The following is a 25,162-nucleotide window of genomic DNA, read 5'->3' on the forward strand; positions in this document are numbered from 1 at the left end:
GACAACTGAAGTTTTGGATCAAAACTAGAACGTTTCCAAATCAAACACACGAGCTGAAAGGAGAAAAAAAAAATCCCAATATGTTACCTCACAACACTTTTGTGACTGTGAATAGAAAGATGAACCTCCCTAAATTACTCCAATCCCATGCTGCAGTCTTATAGCTTTATGCTGAAATACATACATTGCACCTCAAATGAACCTTGCTTCTATTGTTCGAGTTGGTTTGCCTCATGGTAGTTTATTGTCTTTGTAATTCTCTGGAATACAGCCATGGGATTTAAGTCCAAAGTTCAGCTGACACACAGTAAACTGTCTTAAAAGCTTCAGGTTGTTCTGGTCAAATAAACGGACATCCATACTGTGACGTTATTTTCTTCATGGCAAAACTGCAAAAACCTGCCGCACTTCACTGCCAAGAGCTTGCTGATAATTTTCCTCATCGCGCACCATTGTGTGTTTTATATTTCTATTCCATTTTCTTAACAAAAGCACAGGGAAAGCCCAATTAAACTTCTGCAGATCAAAGGACAGCCCTAGACAGTGGAGTATTTTGCTTATCCACAGAATGATGTAGCACAGCAAAAGCAGGAGCACTGTGGGCCACTGACCACCAAGTAACTTCTGTCTAACTGGAGAGAGAACCTGCAAAGCTGAGGAAAAATTCTGCTTTCTCGCCTGTGCAACCCCTCCCTGGGCTGCAGAGACCACCAGGGGAAGGTCTGAAGGGCTGCTGGTGTTCTCGCTGCACCGCTCTAAGCGGCTCCTTACCTTAGATACGCCATCTACAAGGTACAGATGGTGTCAATTTTGTCACTTGACAGTTCCAAGATTTGCTCAGCTACACAACATTCCACTTAGGATTTCGTAGCTTCCTCACACACAAAAATTACAATAAAATTTTTAAGAGAGACAGTAAGTTCTTAATTTGTGGAAGCTCTTGCCTAAGAGCAGTAAATATTTGGTTTGCAAAACTTGAAGGTAACTTTTAATGTCGGTAAGTTAAAATGCTTTTCTGATGTCGGCTCCTTAGACTACAAAGAGATTCTTTGTGGTTAACCAGCTTCACCTGCTCCTACTTAGTTTTTGTCACCAGACAGCACATTAAACGTCCAACAGACCCATCGGCTGAGCAGCACGTGTTAATAACTGGTGTCCTTGCTAGAAAGGAATATGCATTGAGGCCTCTTTCCTAGAAATTCCCTCTTCCTTACGTAAGGCAGATACCACAGTCAACTTGCCAGGTTGGTTTTGTTACATGTAATTGGCTTTTTATTTTTAGGTTGAAAAAGAATGCTAGAAATTCTCATTAACTCCTAGGCAGCACACTGGAGCATAATGGATTCAAATGAAAAAAAAAAGGAAATAAAAATAAGTCAGCCATGTATTCTCTTCTTAGGCTTTACCAGTTAAAGCAAATAAAAATTTAGTGGTGCCGTGGCAATATATTCCATGGTTTGGGAAAAAAAAAAAAAAGAAGAGAAAAGAAGAGAAAAGAAATCCCCCCTCCAACAGCCCCAAGTTATCCACAAGTCAGCCAATGACTGACAAATTTTGGAACAGTGTCAAAGTACCCTGTGCCAGGATTAAAAGCATATGTAAACTTTATGGCTATGGTTATTCAAGAGTGATATCAAGTGGTCTCTGTCTGCTGGCTTAATGAACATTTAGAGAACTGATCCTCAGAGCCACAGCTATGAGTGCTTTTTAAGACAGACCTTAGAGAATAATTTCAAATAGAGTAAGAGCTCAAATTGATGAAGACCAGACCTTTTATGTCTGTAAGTATGAAAATAAAGAGCAGAGCCACTTGAGGAGATAACAGAGGCTCAGTGATAAGCACAAAGTAGTATCTCACGGGCCCCTTTCAACTGCTATTCCTTCTTCAGCTTTCTTCCTACTTAGTGTCTCCAGGTTAAGGAGAGAATCGGTGACATCAGTGGTCTCAAACAGCACTTAGGCCTGGACTATCTTCCTGGATGGATTTAGGCAGGGGAAAGATAACTCAAGACTGCAGTGCAACTTGAGTTTGCTTGGAGAAAACCAATGGGCTGGTGGGTCAGAAAAATCCCACAGTGTATCTGTGGTTTGTGCATCTCACCTACAACATTCCTCCAGATTTGCTTGGAGCAGAAGACCCCACAAAGACCTCTGATGCTCAAGTAAGGTTGTCCGTGCCATCTGCTTCCCTCCATGCTCACATTCCTGCCCTCTGCCCATTTATTCGGACTCTCCAGTTGCACACCAACCAACGAACCTCCTCCACCTTGCTCAGTCCATGCTCAGTTCGTACTATATTTTACACACAGAATCACAGAACCATTTTGATTGGAAAAGACCCTCAAAACCAAGTTCAACCGTTTTCCCAGCCCTGGCACTACCCCATGTCCCTGAGAACCTCATCTCTCTCTGTTCAACCCCTCCAGGGATGGTGACTCCACCACTGCCCTGGGCACCCTGTTCCAATGCCCAACAGCTCTTTCCATGAATAATTTTTTCCTAATATCCAATCTAAACCTCCCCTGGCGTAACATGTTTGCTCTGCTGGGGATGTGGGATGTGATGCCTTTGCTGCTCTTCAACTGAGCAGAGGATGGCCTGAGCTGACGAAGCAAATCTGTTGCTCTGAACCTCAGCCCCCTGTTCACAACATGTGGTTAACAGCATTTGCCCCATAATGAATGTAACATCAAGTTAATAAACACTAAAAAACCTGCAAGGCTCTCTGGTACATTGTAAAAGAGACCAGTAAGCACTACAAATTTACAAACTTTTCAGGAGACAAAATTTAACCTCAATCTGTATCCTTTAAAAATATAATAACATAAAACCACCAGCAAAACAGACATATATTTTCCTTTCAAACTCACATAATCAAACATGGGTGTATTTTCTGCAGTCCTTCACTCATTCTTTCCAGTATTTGTCTGCCAGCATTTCTTGGTTTTTAATTTAACTCTGAGGTAAGTTCAGATTTCTTTATTACATATAGAGTTGCTACGAACCACTCTTATCATGGCAAAGAGGATTAGCAGAAAGGAACATCAGTGGTACTCACAACCTCATCAAAAGCGCACAACCTCAAGAAAAAACATCAACTCTAAAATGTCACTATCTTGACTGTAATTACACTCGGTTCTCAAGATCACATGCTTACCCAGATTATTGTGTGCTGGAGACATAGGGTTTGGTGATAAGTTTGGAGAACCTGAAAATCAAGAAATTGTAATTATTAGGATGGCATCTGCACAAGGAAAATCTCTTGCAAAAAATCTTCAGTGCTGCCCAGGCTTGTTGGAGGGATAATTCCCTTCCCACTTAAGTCTCATTTTGTGACACCAGCAGCTTCTCTGATGTTGATTACTCTTTACATGAGCTTCCAAATGCTATTAATTATATCAGCTTGCTACACCTGCAATACTGCTAAGCATCTTCATAATGCATTGACTTCAGCTTAACCCATTAATGCTCAAAACTGAGCATGCAGTTGTCTGTTTTATTTTCACTTGCAGTTATCACAAATCTGGTTGCCACCATGACAGCTACAGTCAAACCCAGTTAGCTGGGCATTTGAGAGCTTGATTTTACATTGCCAGGCACAAAACATACTCGTAAGAATCAAAACCATACCACTTTGTATCAAAAAATCTTACTGGCTTTGGGACAATGAGTATTGGATCAAGCTGAACAGATCTGACCAAACAACTGTCAGTATTTTATCCCCAGTCATTTCAATTTAGTGCATATATTTCAAATATCTGGACTTGGACGTCCAGAGCAATTTCCACAGGCTCTGGATGCCACATGGTGGTACAGCTCTTTTTTCTTCTCTTCTCATAGTCAGTTCAGCTGGTTTATTTAGAATTTGTTTTTCTATAAAGAGGGAGGTCCATGACATCTGAAGGAAAGGATAGAGCATTTGAACATAAATTGGGTATTTATAGCATCTTCCAGACCAATCCCATTCCAGTCCACTTTCCAAAAAGCCATATATACATTCCACATGTCAACCACATTACCAATAATTGTATGCACTAAAATGGTTTGTGTCAATAGGTTTAAGTTTGATGTAGACAAACAAGCCCACACCGCCCTCCTCCATCTGTGGAACTGTGGTGAAAGGCTGCAAATCACTCACCCCTCTTTTGGAATCCCACGTATGCTCTGCGGCTGAAAACAGGCTCAGAAACAAAGATATTTGTGTGCAGTATTTGCATTAATTACGTTCTGTGTGTCTATCATTATGCAAGTGCCATGCATTTGCATATCCCTCTTGTAAAGCATCAGCCCTTCTAACCAAGGATGTGGTTTTGCCTTTCAAGTAAAAGTTTTACGAATTAGGGCTCCGATTCAGCAGTTCTTCCTCACAAGCAGTGACACCACTCAGATCAACAGGGTGCCTTAAACAAGTCCTCCCAGAAAGATGAGACCTGCATGTTTAATTTTAAAGCATCAATACAGATCAGCACAAACACTAAAGCTGCTCATTCTAAACCCGGTTTCTTGTTTGCTTGGCAATGAGAGAGAACCCAGACTTTCAACTTTCTTTGGGCTACATCCACCAAATGATAAACCCATTTATAAACAAATCTCCTAGTGATAATTTCAAATACAGTTAAACTGGACATTTCAGTACATAAATGACCAAACGATCAGAAAAATGCCTCTGAAGCAAAGCGCCAACTACGTGCAAAATTTTCACAATGTGTGGATGCAAACACAACACAAACTGTCGTCCTTAGATGTGTCTCCAGTGCTCCAGTCTCCTGCTTAGTAGAATCTGATGGATGTTGAGGAGAACAGGAACACGCTGTACCTTTCACCAGCAGCTCTAAAACATACAGCCCTGTGCTTTATGTGAGATGTCAGGCTACATCTGCACTCCTACAGGGATCAAATACCTCAAACCAGCATCTGACCTTCAGCGCCGCAAAGAAAAACTTTTAAAGAGTCTCTAATATGAACTAGAAAGCTGCAGCAAATGGCAAAAGACAACTTACCTGCATCCATGCTGGGGTTCATCTGGTGGTCACTAGTTTCTCCATCCTCGCTCAAATAGCCTGGAGGAGGTGTCTCTAGAAGCATAAAATGATCACACTGTCATTGCAACTGGATGCAAAGTCTGGATTTTAGACACCAAAACCACTTACTTTGTTATTCACAAGGAGCTCAATATCTTTTTTATTACTTTTCTTCCTCAAGCTGCAGAAAGGAGGAGCTGGCACAACCAGGATGATAGTCATAGCATATTTGTAAACAACTGAGGAGGGGGAAACAAAAAAATCTGGATTTTCAGTCCCATAAAACTTTAAGCCATGTAGACAGTTTTCTGTCCACATATTTCTCCTCTCCTGGTGTGCAGCTGCACAGCTTGTCCATGCAAATAAGGTGTAAATTGCTTGTAAAAGAGATACATAAATAGAAGAGCTCAATTCCATCAGAAATTTAGAGAGTTTTACTCAAATTAAAATGGCTGAATTCCATTCAAATCTAAACCTGCTAAGGGAACATTCGGCTTTAGGTTTCACAATAAACTGAGCATGTACTCCTGAAGGGAAGAGGTAAGTTTAAAGAAAACAAAACTATAAACAGCACTGTTGTCTGTCTACATTTATAGCTTTCATCTATTTTTGTATAGGTTCCCACTCCTTAGCTTCAGAGCAACGATAGAAACTTTCCAGTCATTCAGATTGGCAGACGCAGACACGATTCGCTGTGCAATACGACCCTTTTCCTTCCGCTTGCTGTATGGAAGATATACGGTACCTGGAATGTAGTTGCTCTGTGGCTCGATACCTGCTGGGAAGTTAGTGTTCTCTGGAATAGAGTGACTGTAATCGTCTAACGGCGGGAACTCGGCTGGGATCTCTGTGTGCCGAGGCACCAGCACTGGAGGTAACACTGCACAAATGGGAAGGAAAAAACCAAAATAGAACAGCAACGTTAACAGCTTTACAATAAAATGACTGAAACCCTAGAAAATGAAGAGAAACCAGTTTGGAGTAACATCCTTAAATACATGCAGCACCAAAGTCGCTAATTAAGGGACACAACTTGATACTTGCTTCTGAAATAACTGCAGCAGTTAAAGAGGCTATTCTTAACAGATCTCAGCTGGGGATAGCGCTTTTCTGAACACACCTAGACTGTCTGCCCCTTCCACAGCAAAGAAACAGGTCTTCTTGAAAAACCATTTAAGAGAAGTTATACCATATGATTCAAAAGGAATAAAATTCACATAAAATGAAGCAGCAAGGTAGCATTAGCATAAACATCCAGACTGGTTCTGCAGATTTGTGCCGACACGCAGCACAACTATCTGCAGTTGCAGATGAAAGTCTCTTTTGGAGGCAGGAGGAGACTTCAGAACAGAACGTTCGGTTGTGTTGGGAGCTATTCTTAGATCCGCTTCAACTTAAAAGTAAATTTATCCTTAATTTAATACCAACAATTAGGGATGCGCAGAACACTGCCACAGTCCATACTCTCATCTCCTGTGTGTGAGAGTTGTTTACGTGCACACAGGGCCACATTAGGGACCTGGCAATGATACAACCTACTTGACTTGGATTTTATCGATTTAAAATGATATTTCCCCCTGAGTGCATATTCATAAATTATTCTATTGCATACAGTAAGAGATTATCATCAATAATAGATACACTTTGGTTTTAAAACCCTAAGCCTGCTGCTTTATTCCATTTTGAAATGCACTTAGAAACCCCTGATGCTGGCAGCAAGAAGCGGAGGTACTGGCAGACAGGGCCAGCAGTACCTGGGGTTTCCACTCTTTGGTAATGATAAGGATTCACACAGACTTCATCCTTCTTCATGTTGAAGGCGTACTCGCACATCTCCATGGCTCGCAGCTCATGGTGGCTATGAAGGTCTGGCCACCGCCACAGCCGGCAGTAGATCACATGGGGAAGACCCTTCCGGTGAGATACTTGCAACCGGCCATCTAATGATCTGCAGAATATAAAGATGATTGTGATTTAGACTGGCATTAATCACAGAATCACAGAACAGTTTGGGCTGAAGGGACCTTCCCAGCTCCCCCAGTGCCACCCCTGCCATGAGCAGGGACATCTTCACCAGCTCACGTTGCTCAGAGCCCCGTCCAGCCTGGCCTGGGATGTCTCCAGGGATGGTTCATCCACCACCTCTCTGGGTGACCTGGGCCAGGCTCTCATCACCCTCAGGGGCAACAATTTCCTTCTCATGTCAATAATATACATGTAGTAGTGACCACAGTCCATCAAATGCCCCATGGAGAAACGTAACATGAAGACTGGAGAGTTGAACAGGAGGGTCAGACCACAGGCTGCCCAGCCAGCTCAGAGTCCCAACACAACCGCAAAAGGTGCTCGTCACCAAAACCCGCTGGGACAGGCATTCCAGTCCCAGGCTTCAGGCAAAGAAGTACATCTCTGAAAACTGGAAAATGTTTGTTTTATGTAACAGTCCTGCTCTGGATTTATGAATTTTCTGAAAAGAGGTTAATTTGGAGGCAGGGACAGGAGCTACAGCAAGTACAAATACATCCATTTAGTGGTACTTCTTAAGCATTTCCAGGCCATTTGCACAGCTCCCAACAATTTGTACTGTGCACATAAAGGTATCACATCTTAGAATATCTGCTAATAACATGGGACTTTTAAAATACAGAGAGACGTGAATTCCCGTTGTGACAAAATCACCCAGAATTGACACAAGTGCCTTTTCTTTAAACAGTGTTCAGGACCATTACAAACAAACAAGGTTTCCAGTTTCATTTTCCAAATTGCAGCTGGAAAGTAAAAAAAAAAAAACCAAAAAACTTTCTTCAGGACTGTTTACTATTGTTTTTACATCTAGTCCATGTCTCCTCCAGCTCAATTATCACCCGATCCCACCCTCACCCCAAAACAGTCTGTTCCGAGCAAACCTGGGACACACGGCGTGTTCAACCCTCTGCAGCAGAGGCAGGAGCTGGAGCAGGGGCTGAGGGCTCCCAGTCACCACCCCAGGCTCCTCCTTTGAAGTCTAAACCCTTTCCTTGCTTTGCTTAATGACTGAAATGAAACACTTCAGGGGTTTGGTGAAATATTTCTGTTTTTAAATTTGTCAAGGAAAGAAAAAAAAGAAAATGGAAATTTTAATCGGAATTATTTCCCCGGTTCTTTGTGTTGGCAGCCAATCTAGAAAAAACAAACCAAACCAAACCACACAAACAATTATTCAAACAGTGGCTGCGTTAGTCTTGGCTGCCCTAGGAGAGTTTTCCCAAAAGCTGCTCTGGCAGAGCCTGGTAACACACACACACCTCTTGTAAACACAGCTACAACAACGAGGAAGGCAGAACGCAACCAATTCCAGCTGTTCTGACAAGCACTTGATTTAGAGGAGCGGAAAGGTATGTCACATAACTGCTATGTATGAAATATATACAGAGTCTATGCTGAGGGACTTGCTGGTACAGGTTACAAACCATCTAAAACTGGCAAGTGCATTACAGCCTGAAAAATGCACTATGCCCACAGTTGTTATTTACAGTACATATTTATAGTATGTATTTCTTCATATTGTGCCTGTTATATATGGATCATGCATTCTCTTTGGACCGCTCTGTGATGCGGTGACCAACCAGCTGAGTCTGTGGCACCGTTTCCAAGTGTGTTCTTCTGCCAAGCTCCTTCTGAGGACAGAGAAGCAGAAATCGGTCTTCCCAGGTGGGAGACTCACCAGGAGGGTGCCAGAATCTAGAACTGATCATCTGGGGAGGTGAAGCCTTGGTACAAATTCAGTGCAGCCAAGACTTGACTTCTATGACCCCAAAACTTGCCAGTTTGCAAAAAATTAAGTAGATATATATATCAAAAGTGTGAAAATATTCACTAAATGTAACAAAAAAGAGTAGGCTGAAACAATGAACAAACCAGGGCTGTTTTTTTGTCCCCCTCTCAAACATCTCTGCCCACTCTGAAGCATACCTTGCAGCTAAGTGAGGGTAAAGGAGAAAAAAGAAGACTCAGATTATTCCAGTTGTCCTGCAGGAGACACAACTGTGCCAAGTGTTCTACTGGTCCCAGTCACCATCAGCAGCTGGACATTACAGCCAGGTTTGGGTTGAGGTTCGCAGCTGAGATGGGGGAACTAACAACAAATGTGGATAACTTTGGGATTACTTGCAAGGATGGGTCTCTCCCTTCATTTCCCAGAACAGAAAAAAAACCTCTACACCTATGGCAAACAACCCAGTCAGCTGGAGGGTAAAGCACTCTTTTTCCCATCGCTCCAGGGTTCTTGGTAAAAGCCATGAAGCCTTTACAAAAGATGAGGCAACACATCTCCAGGCCTGACTCGCTCTCTGAAAGGCACGCAGGAGCACACAGACATTTACGCGTGTTTCCCAAGCAGTCACCACAAATCCATGAAGGTGGCATCACGCCCCGATTCTTCCTCATGTGTCCTGTGCGCTCCTGAATTAGTAATCCTGGTGATATGCAAGATGCACCACTAAAACAAATATGCCAGGAGGGAGGCATGCAGTAATATGGCAAACACAGAGATTGTGGTTGCTACAGGAACCAAACTTGAGACTTTTTGTCCCAAATTCAGTGGCCCTCACCACCCTTAGATTAATGGAGCCCTTCTGCCGACGAAGTTCTCATAGCAGAGGTGGAGGGAGACACCAAGTCCCTGTTGCCTGAGCAGTCCCTGAATCCTGAACAGCTTCAGCATTTTTCTAAACCAAACACAGCCTAAAAGCACAACAGAGCTCTCAACCACCAGAATCGCAGCTACTTGTTTTTGTTAGCAGAGGCTGCATGCCGCAGCAAATGGCTTGTGCTTGCTATTTTATCTGCCACTGCTCATGGCACAAATTCTGTCTAAGACGGAAGAGACAGACTTCTCTACAATCTTATCTAGAAGACTTTTCAAAATGACAAAGCCATATGTTTTATTTTCAAATATAATAACCTCCCCCTTTCCCCTCAATAAGAAGATAAGGTAAAATAAATTATATTTCTCTGAAGCCCCGGGGGCTAATTACATTTTTATGATTGGGAAATCTCTCCTCAGGCTCTCTGTTATGGGAATGGGACAAAAGAGCTTCATCTGCGTGTTCTTGGGAAGAACATGGGTAAGTAACAGGGCAGCTTTATTTCTTTCTGTTGTCCTGCTTCAACCCTCAAGGAATAATTTCTCCAAATCAAAAATAACTGGCATAGCTGAGATGGGACACAAGATCAGATGAGCAAACACTGTGCTCTACTAAAGGCAGCTTTCTGTGTAGATGGATAACTCCAATTACCACAGTCAACTGCCACATCTTTATTAGCTAATTGAATGCCCATTCGTAGATGCAAATGCTTGACCAAGCACAAGGCTTGAGTATCCCATCATCTCACTCACAAATGATCCAGGCTGCTGTCTTCAGGGCAGCTAAGCCAAGCTAAGGCCTAGCACTGCCTTGGGGAGATGGGTTTCCTCCCATTCCTACAGTCCTGCCCCATCTCATCTCCTCCCTTGGCTCCTGCCTGCTCCGCATCACACCCCGAGCTGGCTCACGTCTCTGGCTTGGCAGAAGATTATCCACTTTTTCATGGGTTAGCAGGCTGAAACATTTCTTGGAGGAACCTGATGAAAGCCAAAAGCTGGTGCAAGATGAGTTAGTACATATTACAGTTTTGTTAGCAGGCACCATGCTGAGGATGCACTTGGCTGGCTCACCATGTCTGGATAAACCAAGCAGGTGTCTCCCTCACATCCACGCGCAGAGTAATCAAACTCCACAGCGCACACCACTTCTACCCTTGCTTGGTCCTGTTCTGAAGCACAGTCTGATCTCGAAGGCTGAAGTATTCCCAAAACCACCCGAAAGCTCAGCACATCCAGGCTTCATTAAAATCTGCAGATTCTAAGCACCAAAATTTGCATCAGGTTAATGAATTGTTCCTCCCCCTTACTTTTCTTTTAAGCAGCCTGTGTTGAGCAGATCTCCCTGTACAACTGAGCGGATATGTTCATCGTTCCATACTACCTAACAAGATTTATTCTAAAACCACCAAAGCTTCTTCAGCCAAAAATTCAGTACTGGATGGTTCTCTCCAAAAGCAGCACCATTTATTTTGGTGGGACACTACGTCTTCCAAGTGCCTCAATACTGCACGGTGGGATTGAAGAGCAAAGGCTGTAAAGAGCTCTTCTTTTGACAGCATCGATGTTCAGACTCTCACTGCCAGAGGGTTCTAGTGCACCTTTCCTAACTAGCACGTATCCTGAACTTGCAGGATAAGGACGAGAAAATATTGTGATCCACATGCCTGTTTTACTAAGGGAAATACAATGAGCTGCAGTTCTCACTGCCTGTGAGTGTGAGAGTGTGTAGGCTCTGAGAGCCTCCAAGATCAAAAACAAAGCCAGGACACAGCGAGATTGCTGAGCTGATACCAGTTAGCAGTGGTTTATAACAAAGAACTGAATTCAATGATTCAGAAAAACTAAGTCCTACAGTGCATTCAAACGTAGAATCACAGAAAGGTTTGGGTTGGAAGGGACCTTACAGATAATCTAGTTCTAATCACCTGCCATGGGCAGGGACACCTTCTACCAGACCAGGATGCTCAAAGCCCCATCCAACCCAGCCTTGAACACTTCCAGGGATGGGGGATCCATAACTTCTATGGACAGCCTGTGCCAGAGCCTCACAGGGAACAATTTCTTCCTCATATTTAATCTAAACCAAACATTACTCTTTGTAGTAAGTCCCTCTCCAGCTTTCTTGCAGATTCCCTTTAGGCACTGGAGGCTGCTCTAAGGTCTCCCCAGAGCCTTCTCCAGGCTGAACACCTCAACCCTCTGTCTGTCTCCATAGCAGAGTTGCTCCAGCCTCTGAGCATCCTCATGGTTCCTCTGGCCACTCTCCAACAGGTCCATGTCGCTCTGACGCTGAGGGAACCAGGGCTGGACGCAGCACTGAAGGTGGGTCTCACCAGGGAGGAGAATCCCCACATGGTTAGGAGGTACTCAGTGGAGAGTCCACTCCACCTCCACACCTCAGGCAGTTATAACCAGAGATTTAAAAACCCTGAATGAAGAAAGGGAGACCAAGGCTCCAGGAATGCAGCCGGGTAATTTAACTGCTTGCACGACAGCATAAGGCATGGGCAGGGCAAAATTGGGGTGTCTATAAGAAACAAATAACCCCTCCCCATGCTGAAAACCTTTAGGACTGATCTATCATTACATGTTGTCACAAGCCATTTACCAGGAAAGTTTAACATATGAAACTGCTACTCCAGACTGTCCAGACTGCTGCTGCTCCAAGAGCAAAGGGCAACAGCAACTCTTAATAGCAAAAACAGAGAAGGGAGGGGAAAAAAAATGACAGAAACACGGAAGCTTCCTTTTTTTTTTGAAAAAAAACAACAAAAACCAACAAAAAAATATTTAATTTGTAAGATACTTTATCGGGAAAGGGAAACAAATAAACCAACCCCACACTTGTTATTTCTTATTTTCATCTTCGAGCACTTCACAGTTTTCTTCTTTCTAGATGGGTAATGAAACTCTTCGTTGCACCCCTTCTCCTTCTTTAAAAGTACAGTTGAAATCAGTGGAATGCAGTAGTGAAAATTAAGCAAAGTGATATAAACAATAAGATATTATGGGGGAGGCTGTCGAGGTTCAGATTTACTCTGTCAGAGATCCCTTCCCTCCCTTTACCATTCACACACATACACTTCTGTTTGCAAAATCCATCCTTTTTATATCCCTGTCATTCATCTTCCAAGAGAGCAAAACGCCTGAAAGCTCAAGTATCCAGTAACACCAGCATGTGCAAAAAGGGGTAAGGAAAAGAGAAAAACAATCAGGATGAAAAAGTTTGTTATGTATTTCCAAGGAGTTCTTATTAAAAACCACAAGCAGAAGCTGGTTTTTAAAACCATGACAAATAAGTTGCCAGTATGCTCTAAAATGCACCAAGAGCTATGGCCACAGGCTGTGATTTTCCCTTAAGCGCAAAACATGATAAATAGTTCCTTACTGGCTCTGCATCTGGTCTACACCAGGAAAGTAAGTATTTATTCTTGTAGCAGCATCTGGGGTTTGTGTGCAGAGCACTGTAAAATCCACAGGGCTTCACCAAAGCTGGATAAAATCTCAACTTTCCCTGAATACTGGCCAAATGAACAACATTGAATAAATAAAATCACCCATGCAGCACATTTGTAATTCAAAAGCTTGCCATCTCTCTCCCCTCAATTTGCTCAGCATTGCTAAATTTTCCAGTTTCTGGTGCAGTTTTAACAATTGTGTCATTCGCGTTCTAGAACCAGAAGTAGCTGCATTGAACAGAGGTTTGCAATGCTCAGTATCACACTGCCAGAGAGGAAACTAATAGCTAATACTTCTACTTAGCACTTTGAAGATTAAAAGAATTAACAAACATCTAATTTGCAACAGTTCTCTATGGAGGGGATAGGTTTTCACTGTCCCCAACGCAATGAAGTTAAATGATTCTCCCAAAGTGTGATGGGAGCAGCTGAGGGACCTGGGGGGTTCAGCCTGGAGAGCAGGAGCTGAGGGGAGACCTTCTGATCTCTGAACTGCCTGAAAGGAGCTTGGAGCCAGGGGGCTTGGGCTCTGCTCCCCAGGAACAAGCGCCAGGGCCAAAGGAAACGGCCTCAAGTTGCGCCAGGGGATGCTGAGGTTGGATCTGGGGAACAATTTCTTCCCCAAAGGGCTGTTGGGCATTGGAACAGGCTGCCCAGGGCAGTGGTGGAGTCACCATCCCTGGAGGGGTTGAACAGACGGAGATGAGGTTCTCAGGGACATGGGGTAGTGCCAGGGCTGGGGTAATGGTTGGACTCGATCTCGAGGGTCTCTTCCAATAGAAATGTTTCTATGATTCTATGATAGAACAAAGCAAAAATCTGTGTCAGAGAAAGCACCGGGAATAAGGAGTTCTTCACCCCCTTGGTCCTATCAAAGATCACTGCTATTTTGTGCTAAACTCTCACATTTGGAGTGCTTATTCTTCCCACTGAAGCTCTCCTTTGGATTTAGATTTAAACACATCTCCTCTATGTTTGCAGATGGCAGCTGATTTCAGATGCTTCCGACCTTCTCAGGGAGTTGCTGACAGGGGCAGAAGTGCTGTGGAAAAGGCACAAAGAGTTTGGGAACCCATGGAAAGGTTCTCCCACCCCCTATGTGGCACTGCCAGGTCCCACGGGATCCCAGCCCATGGGTGGCCCAACTCCAGGCATCTCCTGCCCGTGAAGTCTTGAACAGAGACTGCTACAACCTGCTGGTAAAGATTTTATAGGTAAAGAGCAATTCTCATTTCTTCTGACACTGTGTAATTCTTCTACTTGTATCTTATTTGCTCTGAGTTTGAAAAGTAGCTGACAATACAGAAATTACTGATTTATCTTGTGTGGGCTTCTTACTGCCTATTTACATCTCTCAGGCTTTACTAAGGCTTTACTTGCCCCTCCCCCACTTGAAAGCTGAAGAAATACAGCACAGAGAGTTGATGTAAGGATCAGATTATGACAGCATGAGTCATTTATTAAGATTCCAGTAATGCTAAGCTCTTTAGCAGGTGCCTTGAGACCATATTTTTTCAGAGTCCAATTTCAGATTCAGACATAAGTACGTTTTATTGGTTTACCATAAATTGTCTGTCCGTTGTTGCCTTCTGCTTGCCCTGTGTTCCACAGCTCCCTTCTGAGCCGTGGCTGCTTCTCCTCCCTGCTGGCACACACATAACAGCTTAGTTTAATTTAGATTTCTTAAAAAGCTACAGATAGATCTTGTTTTGTCATGTAGTATCATGATCTAACTAATTTTTCCTCTGTATCTTTTACTAATCTCGGTTATTTACACCACTTTGGCTTATGCCACAGCTACAGAATACTGGCTTCCGGCTACCAGACCCAGCTTCCTTTCCTCTATTTTTAGCCATTTTTTAATTATATGGCCCTACATCTCTTTCAACTCCTTTTTCTGACAACCAGTAGCACACAAGGTATGTTCTTCAGAGGACCAACCACGCATGTCCTTCACCCCCCTACTCCCAAAACGACATATATTCTAATGCTTAATTACAGCTTAATCATAACCCCAGTTCTAAACTTCCTAATACACACCCCAACATTTCTGCCATCTCCACTTGGACCTGCAAGGTGGATGGCGGTTCTCAGATGTTACGTTCTCCTACTACTGACAGTTCAAAGGAAAGCAATGAATTCATTCCCCAGCAAGGCACAAAATCAAAGACACACCATTTCTAATAACTGCAGCACAAATTATGCACTTAAAATGTCTCCGATGCCACCTCTTCACCCTGGGGAAGCCCACAGCTGCCAGCAAAGCAAGGTAAAAATACCCCAGCTATCCCTGTTATTACCACAAGAGGCAGATAGGGCAAGCTTTATTTTGGTAAGAATGTGGTAATTCACTATTAATTTACCATGAATGGAAATTAGTAGAGAACAAGGGATGTAAATGACATCTGAGGCCAGAAGTGTTTCTCAAGGTATCACATCCAAGCCATTTCCCAGGTACCTTTTGTGGAGCAAACATCACTTTTGGGATGATTTTTGTAACTCCTCTAAATTTTAAATCCAGTTTTTCTGAGCAGTCCCGGTCCTTTTATTTATTTCAGCCACGTTTATTTGCCCAAACGTGTGTCAGATTCATTTAAATTTATTTGTGCTTGAGCCTTAAGGGAACTGGGGGCGGAGGAACCAGACACAGGGAGCAGCCTCTCCAAAGGAGCGTGCCTTTTTGAAAACTCATTTATCATACGGACTCGTCATTTCTTCCCGGAATCCCATGTTTAACTCCAATCATGAAATCCAAAACCCAACACAACTTTCATCCAACCGAACCACCTCCTTCCTCTCTCTGAGGAGATTCCAGGCATACTGATGGGGCTGGGTATTCGAGTGTGCCGAGGAGTTTCATAAGGGGAAAATGGATGGATGGAAATGCCAAAGAGTTTCAGATAATCTTCCATAACACAGAGTGCATTCCAAACAAAAGTATTTCAAGAAAGACTGAGTAACTGGAGCACACGGTCCTACTAGCAATAAAAAAGAAGCTGCTGTTAAACTTACTGTTAGCTTTCATGGCACTTACACTGATTTACATTTAATGTCTGGGTTCAACATGCATCTTCTTGATACCGTAGGGAAAAAAAAATCTTCCTATTTTCACTACAGTCAGGACAGCTTTGGAAATTATCATCAGCTGTCAATACAGCCCAAATCAAACCAGAGCAAAAGAGCAAGAAGATATGCTTTCTAATTGCTGAAAAAGAAACTAATGTGGTGCAAAATGTTTGGATAGAAGTCTCACACCAAGAACTGTTGCCTCAAATATATATGTCTGCTGACAAAAGCAAAAGTGATTATCATAGTGAGTGTTGAAAAACGACAGTTTTAAGATCTTGGACTCTCCTTCACAATATATACAATTGCCAGTGCCTTCAACAGAAACTTCATATAAATATCAGGAGTCGGAACTGACTTCTCAGACAAATGTTTGTGCATTCTCTCAAGCTGGGACAAAGCCAACATTTCTTATGGAAACATTTTTGGTGGTCCTGGGCAAAGAACATGTTTACTTTATAGCAGATATAACTAAAAATACACTGTGCCACAGCCTCAAATTATCTTGTTTGGAATAGTTTGAGGCTACTCAAGGCTCATTGCTGTTATTTTCTTTATTATATAGTGAAAATGTTGCTGCTTTTCCTATAATTTGAAAAGCAGCTATTTCAAGATTTGACATCTGTGTTTGTACCTCCCCCGCGTGGATAACAAGATCCAGGGTGAAATTTTCCAGAGTGACCATCTCCCATTTCCAAAAGCAACTCAGGATGTTTAAGATGTAGATCAATACTCTCCTTGAATTACATCGGCCTTTAAAGTATTCCATTAATTCCACTGGGTCTACACTATAGCACTTTTCAAGCTGGTTTAATAGCCACTCGGATATATAATTATTTGCACAACCAGTTGTAATTAACAGCGTACCACAAACAAGGGGACCTGGCAGGGATGTCCTTTGGGATCCGCTCAGAGCTACAGACAACTCAAAGACCAGGACCTGTTCTTCATTAAGGCTGATCAACTTTAAATGAAACGCAGCTTGCTCACAAAAACTTTACTCTGGGTTCCTTAACCTTCAGTCTCTCCCATTCTCCCAATTAACCACCTTCTCTTTCCCAGCCGAGCCTTCCCAGCCACCGACTCGCTCCGGCATCCTGCGAGTTGTTAACGAATCGGTCGGGCATGAATCATTTCCCATGTGCTGGCTGCGGATTTCGTCACCCAGCAGATTCTCACAGACTTTCCTCCTTGGTCCTGATGACAAAGAATTACCTCCGCTACCGAAAACAAGACTTTGAGTTTCCACGAGGAGTGAAGCAAAGGTGTGTGCCGTGCGAGAGGTGAAAAGGGGAGTGGAAGGTTGTGTTGATTTTACAACTCTGACTTCCTTAATTACGAGACACCAGCAATGCAGGAAGAATCCAGCTTAAAAAGTAAACCTGGAAGGGTGTGATGTCTTAAGGGAATGCTGCAGATTTAAGATGAAATGCCTCATTAAAAGCCCACAGAAGTTAATATTTTACAGTCTCTTATGTCGGTAATTACTAATGAAATCAGAGACTCCAGACTCTGCAAGAGTCTGTGCATATTTGGAGGAAAAACTTTGTAAACTTCTCTGTCTCATAATCAGGTTTTACAACACATCTGAGGAGGGTGAGGGAAGAGAGGAGGTGATGTTACGGGCTTTGAGGTTTATTTTGGGGGACTGCTACTATTCAATAAGAGGGTTATTTGTACCACGGAGGTGAAAAATGCTTCAGCTGAAATATTTTCTTTTCCCACCAAAAACTCTCAAGAGCAAAGAAGGAAGCTGTGTACATGGCGTACCTGAAAGCTTCCTTTCTTCTAGTAAATCTACAGATCACTTGAAAGGCTTGTTGCGTTATTTTTCAGTCTAATGGCACAGCAGCCGTGCCATGCAGCAAAAGAAACCCCTTCCCTCAGCCATCCCCTCCAGCCAAGATAATTATCTTATTCATGGAAGCACAATTCTGCTTTCCTAAATTACATACTCTGTTAAAAAAATTAAAAAGAAAAAAAAAACACTGAAGAGTACTGAGGGGGGAAGAGTATTTTCCTCATGCTACAAGGGACGAGGGATTGCCTTGCTCACCAAAAATCAGACTTTTATATGTTGTTGCTCCCTCTATCAGGATGCACCGTTTCCCTGTTAAGATCTGCAGTGCTCACTATCGATTTGAAGGAAATTTTCCCTCTATCCTTCACCCTCCCCTGCCCTAAACATCGCTGGGGCTGAGAGCAAGGCTGCAGAATTTCAATGCTGAACTCTGACTAATGCAGGATGTGTGGGAGAGCAGCACGGCATGAATAACAGCTCTATAAAGCACGTCTCAGTATCACGCTAAGTCATTCTTATCATCCAAACAGGATCTGAAGCATGTGCGTGCACGGTACCTTTCCTGTAAAGGTTTTATCACCGCTATTGCTTGCATGGAAATCCAGCTGGTATGACATAAAAAAGGAGCAGGAAAAAGCAACTAGCCGAAATCAGCATAAACAAATACCTTATTTTCATGTAAATGTCAGTAGTAATAAAAACTTGAGGCAACAAGTGATTAAAGAACAGTCCAGAAAAAAAAAAAAAACAACCATGAAAACAAGTTACCCTTCAACCACCACAGGAGACAGAACTGTTCCCAAATGAGATGTTTTTCAAAAGTTTTCCATGAGGTGTCCATAACGAACACCTGAAAATATCAACTGCATCAAAACTCACATTTAAGTAACAGAGAGCCATTTCAAGTAGCTTTCCTGTTGTCATCTCCCCTTCCCTCTCTCCAAACTAAAAGGAATATTAATATCCACGTCATCCTGGGAGCGTCACTGGATAAATGCTTAAACTGGAAGTAGATCTAGCGCTTGCCAAGGAGAGGGGAACAAGGAGGGAAGCAGACTCACAGGTAAATATTAGTTTGTACTTGAAAAAGCCAGAGTACATTTTAAAGCTGCTTTTGATTTTCATGCCAACTTCACGCCGTCCTCCCTCAAGCGCTGGTGGGGAGGGTGACACAGGGGGAACAAGTGCCCGGTGGCTTTGGCAGCTGGTCCAGGGTGACAGGGATACTGCTGGCTGCTATCAGCCTAATTATAGAAAACGATCCAGAAACAAGGGATGTTTTTCTTCCTTGTTTTCGGCCCCTCTTGGCCAGTGCCTGTAATGGCAACCACACAGGAGCCTGGCTGCGCTGCCGTGGGTGATTTTGGCGTTCATGAAAGGGTCAAGGAAAGCTGTTCGGGAGCACAACTCTTCACTCCCATCCTGTAACCACACAGGCCCCACATCGCCCTGCCATCTGGCACCATTCACAAGTACCAGCCTGGGCAATAATGCTGGATAAAGACTGGAAGCTCTTTAAAGACACCAGAGATCCCTCCTGGCCTGCAGCAGTAGACTAGGCATCCCTCCACTGGGACCTGGAAGGGGAACCCACAGAAGACAAAAGAACTTTCAGTTCTTCAAATCCTAAAGTGTTTGCAAAACTATGCAAGCGTACGAATAGATCTGTCCATCTTTGTGGTACAGCCAAGATAAGAGTAACATTAAACACTGCTTAAGAGCTCACAGCAACATGACAGCACTTTCATGAGCAATATGAAGACCACCATCAAATCAAAGCTTGAGAGGAAACAAATCATAATCACTACTCAAGATGAAACGCAGACAGGAGACCCAGGAACACCACCCAGTTTATCTAAAACAACACAATGAGACACAGAGAGGTAAAAGCCAATTATCGTCTTCTTTTTATGTCTCCTTTTCAGCAGCGTAAAGCACTGACTGGGTCCCTGGGTCAGCAGTGACTCAGAGAACAGAGGCCCTTTCACTGAATCATCCACACATTTTTAAGCACCCTCCAGGTTTTGTTGATTGGGAGATGTCTCACTACCTACACATTCCCTAAATACTAACCGGGATGTCCAAGGCACGAGTGAGCATGAGAGAGAACACGCGATCAGGGGTGCAGTGGAGCAGGCAGTACTCTCTGAACACCTTTTTTTTTTGTTTTCCAAAAAGGAAGACAAGTCACACGCAAATTCAACAGCATGTGAATACGGGTATAAACTACACGGAGATAGGGAAACAATGGGATAAGTCACAATATTTGATTTCACAAGTCACGATGGTTTTCTTTTCCCTTCCCTCATGACTAAGCCTTTGGTCCACACACCCACTCCAGCCTCAAAAAACCAACTCCACGACACAAATTAGATTGCTCTAAAATACACACGGGCAATGACCAATCACACCTCCTCCTCACAGCACTACATCTATTTACTAAGAGTCTGCATCAACTGTCTGCATTGTACGTAACAGGATCCAGCTCCCTCTTCCCAATGAGAAATGAAACACCAGCAAGTCCCACTGCTCTCCTTTTTCCTTATCCCATTCCCAAACCTCCGAGACTGCAGGTAACATTTCAAGACTTCATCCCCATCCTGGCACAGACCCACTGTGTAACAACAACGTTAAACCTTACTCTAGGAATCTATTCACCACCTGCAACCAGTGCTTCGCATCACCTCTAGTAGCCGTCTTCCTGGTTGTTTTCTATTCTGTTCACTACTTGCACCTCAGACATTTTCCTGCACAAAACTGAAGAAAAAACAAACCAAACCCAACCCCACATAACGAATGAAGATCTATCCCTTCTTTTCCCTCCTAGCAACCAAAACAACTTGTCTGGCCTCATGTCATCCCACCCAATCTCTTCCTGCTCTCTGGCACATCAGATAAATATCTCGTTCCTGCAACCCATCAAAACCACAGCTGCTAAAATTAACATTCTGACCTATCAATCACACTCCTCTCTTAATCTGTCCAGTATCTTCTACGAGGCATGAAGTTCAAACAGCCTAGAGCCTTGTCCTCAAGGTACTCCAGCCTCTTTATATCCTATTTGAGGGCTCATCCCAACAGCAGCTTCTCCTCCCTCCTCCCAGATTCCTTGCTTGGCCTGGACACCCCCGATATGCTTCCCTCAGCTTCTCCTTCCCTTCCCACATTGCCCCCTCTTCTTCCAGCCTTCACGAGATGGAAGGATGATCCTTCACCGTCTCTTTTCTCTGGAAAGGCCAGTTAAACTGAGTGCACCACATGATATCAATGTGATGCAAGCAGACAAAAAGGTTTACAGGGAGGAGATGGTGCAAAAACATTAAAGTAATTAATATAGTTCATGGTTACATTTTTCTCTGAATATTCCCATGAGTACTGTCTTGCATCTTTTCGTCTGCCAGCTATTCACTACAGGGACAGTCTGTATTTTTCCCCCCCTTCTAAAGCAATAAGCACATTCTTGGCAGCTAAATTATTAATAAGGAACAAATGGTAATTGATTTATGGATGAGCCTGAAAGAAAGGATTTGTCTTCTTCAGTCTTTTAAGCCACCGTGTCCACACCGCTTTGTCCTGGTTCCACCCACCCCAGAATCTCCATCTCCCACCCAGACCAGTAACACAGCATATCCAGCTCAAAATTATCTGTGTTTACGTGACCTTCTTACCTCTGTGCTATCTGACCACTGACCAGATATTGCAGAAGAGAAACAAAGCATTTATTGTTCTTTCTGATTTTCTTTCTTTTCAGCTGGCAAGAAGCAGCCTAACTGGATTAGTTCTTAAGGTTTTATTTTTATCCATTGTGAGCCTGTGAAAAAAAAAATACTCAAGGAAAAGATGAGTTTTGCATTCAGGCTTTGAATATGCTGAGCTTGGGGAATTAGCTCCTCGCTGCTGGTGGAAAGTTCCACAGTTCTGGCCCAGCTCTTTACACCAGGACTATCTCTCCTCCTCCTCCCAGCACTATTTTCTCACATTTCAGCTCCAATACCTGCAATGACGATTTTTGCTCCTGCTTTGCTGAATGAACTGAGGTCTTCCTCTATGCTACGAATACAGGCTTACTTGTAAAATAAGCCTGAGGAGCAGCCCCTGAGAGCAGCTACTCCACAGGCTGTTATGTTTATTATAATTAACAGCACCACACACATCCTATTGCTTTCATAACACTCGCCACAATTTGTTTGACATGAAGAACCGATCAGCAGTTGGCCTGCCACAAACTCAACCTTTTTTTAAGGCAGGATCCATGGCTTTACTGAAAGCAACAGAAAGTTTGTTTCTAGAAACGTGATGGAGATGCCATGTAAAACTTCAGGTTGCTGCTTAAATGCTGGCTGAATCCTAAACAACGGGAACTCATTATATGAGGCAAAAACAGCCCTTCAAAGGCTTGCAGGCAAATATACTGTCACTGAATATTTTGTCATGGAAGCAAGAGCCTAAAAATATAACACAAGCAGATAATGCAGTGAGACAGGCCAGCGCACATCCTGTCTTCGCTCTGTAAACACCCCGATGCGAATTGGCACCATTGTACAAATCAGGCCACCCATACAAAAAGTAGGACAGGGGTTTGTAATCAACTGCAGCCTTCATCTCCAGGCCACTACGCTCCTCATCCCAGATATCTGGCTTTATATTGGAAGAACAAGAAACACGGTGGGGCTGCCCGTCCTGTGGGCAAGGCGGGGAGGAGGTGTGGACGGAGGAGATGGTGTTATCACCGATTTTCTGATAAAAGCAGCACCTGTAGGAACCCTGTGCCCTGCAAGTAGCAGGAAACCGGGCCTGAGGTGTGCTGACTCAGCGCCCGCCCGTGCCTTTGAACTCTTCTGAAAACTCCGTCTCGCCCCTGAAAGTGAAGGGTCGTTACTATTTCCTTTGTCTGTGCAGAATTCATAGATAAGAAGAAGCATGACAGGTAACTAGAAGACATGATATCCTTCATTCCTTGTTCCCCTTAGCAAAATTTGGGCTTGAAGGGGAGAATATTTTGGCTAGTGTAAAGGAGAGAATGGTAAAAGCCATATCAGATTGAAAAGAAGTGAAGCACTGAAGGCTCAGTTCTCCACCAAAGGAAAGTAAGATTCATTTCTTGTTCCAGTAGATGTATTTTAGGTAGATGTTGGTGAATTAGACCCCAGTTTTCAAGACCTTCAGATTCCTTTTAAGTCTCTTATTTTTATCAAAATCATCCCCATTGGTCCCACTACTTTTCTATAACACACGTGTGATACATGCCTCTTGTGGAAGTCTGTCAGAACACTGGAAACACTTCAGAGACTCCAAACCACAAGAATGGATATCAGACTTTAAAAGCATTCAATGCAGTTACGCATAACAGTCTCTAAAACAAAAAAGCCATAAACAACCCTTGGGTACAACAATACACACAATCATTCAGACAGTCTAATCTTTCCTCAGAACCTCCAATCGCCCCAAGCTATGTGAAGTTCTAAGGTGTAAAAGGGTATTCAGAAAGGCAAATAAAAACAGGTTCTCCAAACCTGACAGGTTAGTTACCCTCCAGGGAGGGAATGAGCAGAGTCCTCCAGCTCAACAGCATTGCTCATTTGCACATGCAATGAATTCAGTGAATTCCATCCCAGCCCTCTAGATCAACGACTTTTGAGCATGTTAATTGTTTGATGGTAGCACCCACTAATCCCCGTTAAACCCCAATCCGATATCAAGGCTAATACACAACCAGCATAAAAGAGAAAGTCCCTGACTCAAAGAGATCGTGATTTCCACTTACAACAGGACGCAACAGGTAAATTAGAAGGCCAAACAGGAAGGAGCAGTTATCATAGGAGCAGTTATTATACACCAGAAGTGTAAAGCGGCTTCATAGGGAAAAGAAATTAAGAAGATCACCACCACATTCTTTTTCCAGCAATTAGTCAGATTTTACTTTCAAAACACATGTGCTAGAGTCCAGGTGGGCAAATCTGGGAAGCGTTTTGTTTCTTTTTACATGCAGGGGAAGAAGAGGGGAAAATGCACAAACTAAAATATACACATGCACAAAACTAAAAATACACATTTTTCTGAAAATCAGAGAGTGGCATCAGGAAGACGAGCCTGTGGGGAAATATGTATATCAGTAAAGGAAAGAGCATCAACCCTTTTTACTCTGCAGATCGCCCTTGATAAATTCTCGTGACTCTCTTAGGGATTTTTTAAATCCGTTTTTTATTATTACTCCTATTTTTAAGGCAGATAAGGTTGTCGCCGGTTTTGAAACTCCAACAAGGGCCACGCACTCCCACACAGAAGACTTTCACTGCTATAAGAGCCCTGGCTGCTCACCCAGCTACTACTTAGTAGCTCTGGCGCAAGCAAAAAGCAGTACGGAGGCACTAAGACCCTGTAGCGTCCCTGGATGCACAGCGCAAATAAGAGAAAAACATAATTTACAAATGACTTTCCCCCAGAGGCCGCTGAGGGCTGAGCGGTACCACAGGGCACACATTTGCTTACAGAAAACCTCTGTAACTTTCCCGCGGGTGGGAGGAGCGGGAGCCCCACGTGTGGCTGCGTGGGCAGGACCTGAGACTGCAGCACTGCAAATAAATACAGTTTAGACCTGAATAATTGCAGAGTTTTAAGGTATTTATTTCTCACACAGCAATAAGATGGAAACTGTGAAAAAAAAAAAAATGTTTTTTCTTGAGCCAAATCCTTCAGATGTTTAAAAAAAAAATTAGTAATTAAAGACAAGGGCTGGAGAAGGAATCCTCATGACTGTGGCTGCTGCATTCCTGACTCGTCAGCTCAGGTGCATCCGGCACCTGACGCAGCTGCCGGACTGGCAAACGCATTCCCTCCTAATGGCTTCTTAATTGTTTTCTGACAGCCACCCTGCATTCTCCAGGGGGCTGTGAAGGCAGAAATTTGGATGCCTTTGTGCCATTTGTCACCAAGGGGCGTAGAGCAAAACTGGCCACCTGCTTCCTGTCTGTGTCCCTGCCGCCCTCACCTGCTGATGGCTTTAGAAAGCTCCAAGTGTGGTCCCCAGCGAATAATTCCTCATTATCCACGTCGGTGCTCCAGAAACACCCCCTCAACGCTACGTTTAGGCATTAGCTAGGCTTTGTGCATTGGCTCCACTAATTTAACTGCTTAAATCTGAGCATATATAATACTTACAGGGCTCTGCAGAAAAGTGGACTGAGGAAGCCCT

At 43.4% G+C, this 25,162-nt stretch overlaps 1 protein-coding gene across 1 annotated transcript in view; it reads right to left on the minus strand.

Moving 5' to 3' along the window:
- SMAD3 (SMAD family member 3) overlaps positions 1-25,162 on the minus strand; it is a 75,231-nt gene that overhangs the window by 14,996 nt on the left and 35,073 nt on the right. Inside the window, exons 2-5 of the mRNA XM_065847062.2 lie at positions 6,776-6,969; positions 5,767-5,901; positions 5,001-5,075; positions 3,158-3,208 (exon numbers count right to left, since the gene is read on the minus strand). Coding sequence (XP_065703134.1) covers positions 3,158-3,208; positions 5,001-5,075; positions 5,767-5,901; positions 6,776-6,969 — 455 coding nt within the window. The remainder of the gene's footprint in view (positions 1-3,157; positions 3,209-5,000; positions 5,076-5,766; positions 5,902-6,775; positions 6,970-25,162) is intronic.

This window comes from Patagioenas fasciata, chromosome 12, assembly GCF_037038585.1.
Source record: "Patagioenas fasciata isolate bPatFas1 chromosome 12, bPatFas1.hap1, whole genome shotgun sequence".
NCBI lineage: Eukaryota > Metazoa > Chordata > Aves > Columbiformes > Columbidae > Patagioenas > Patagioenas fasciata.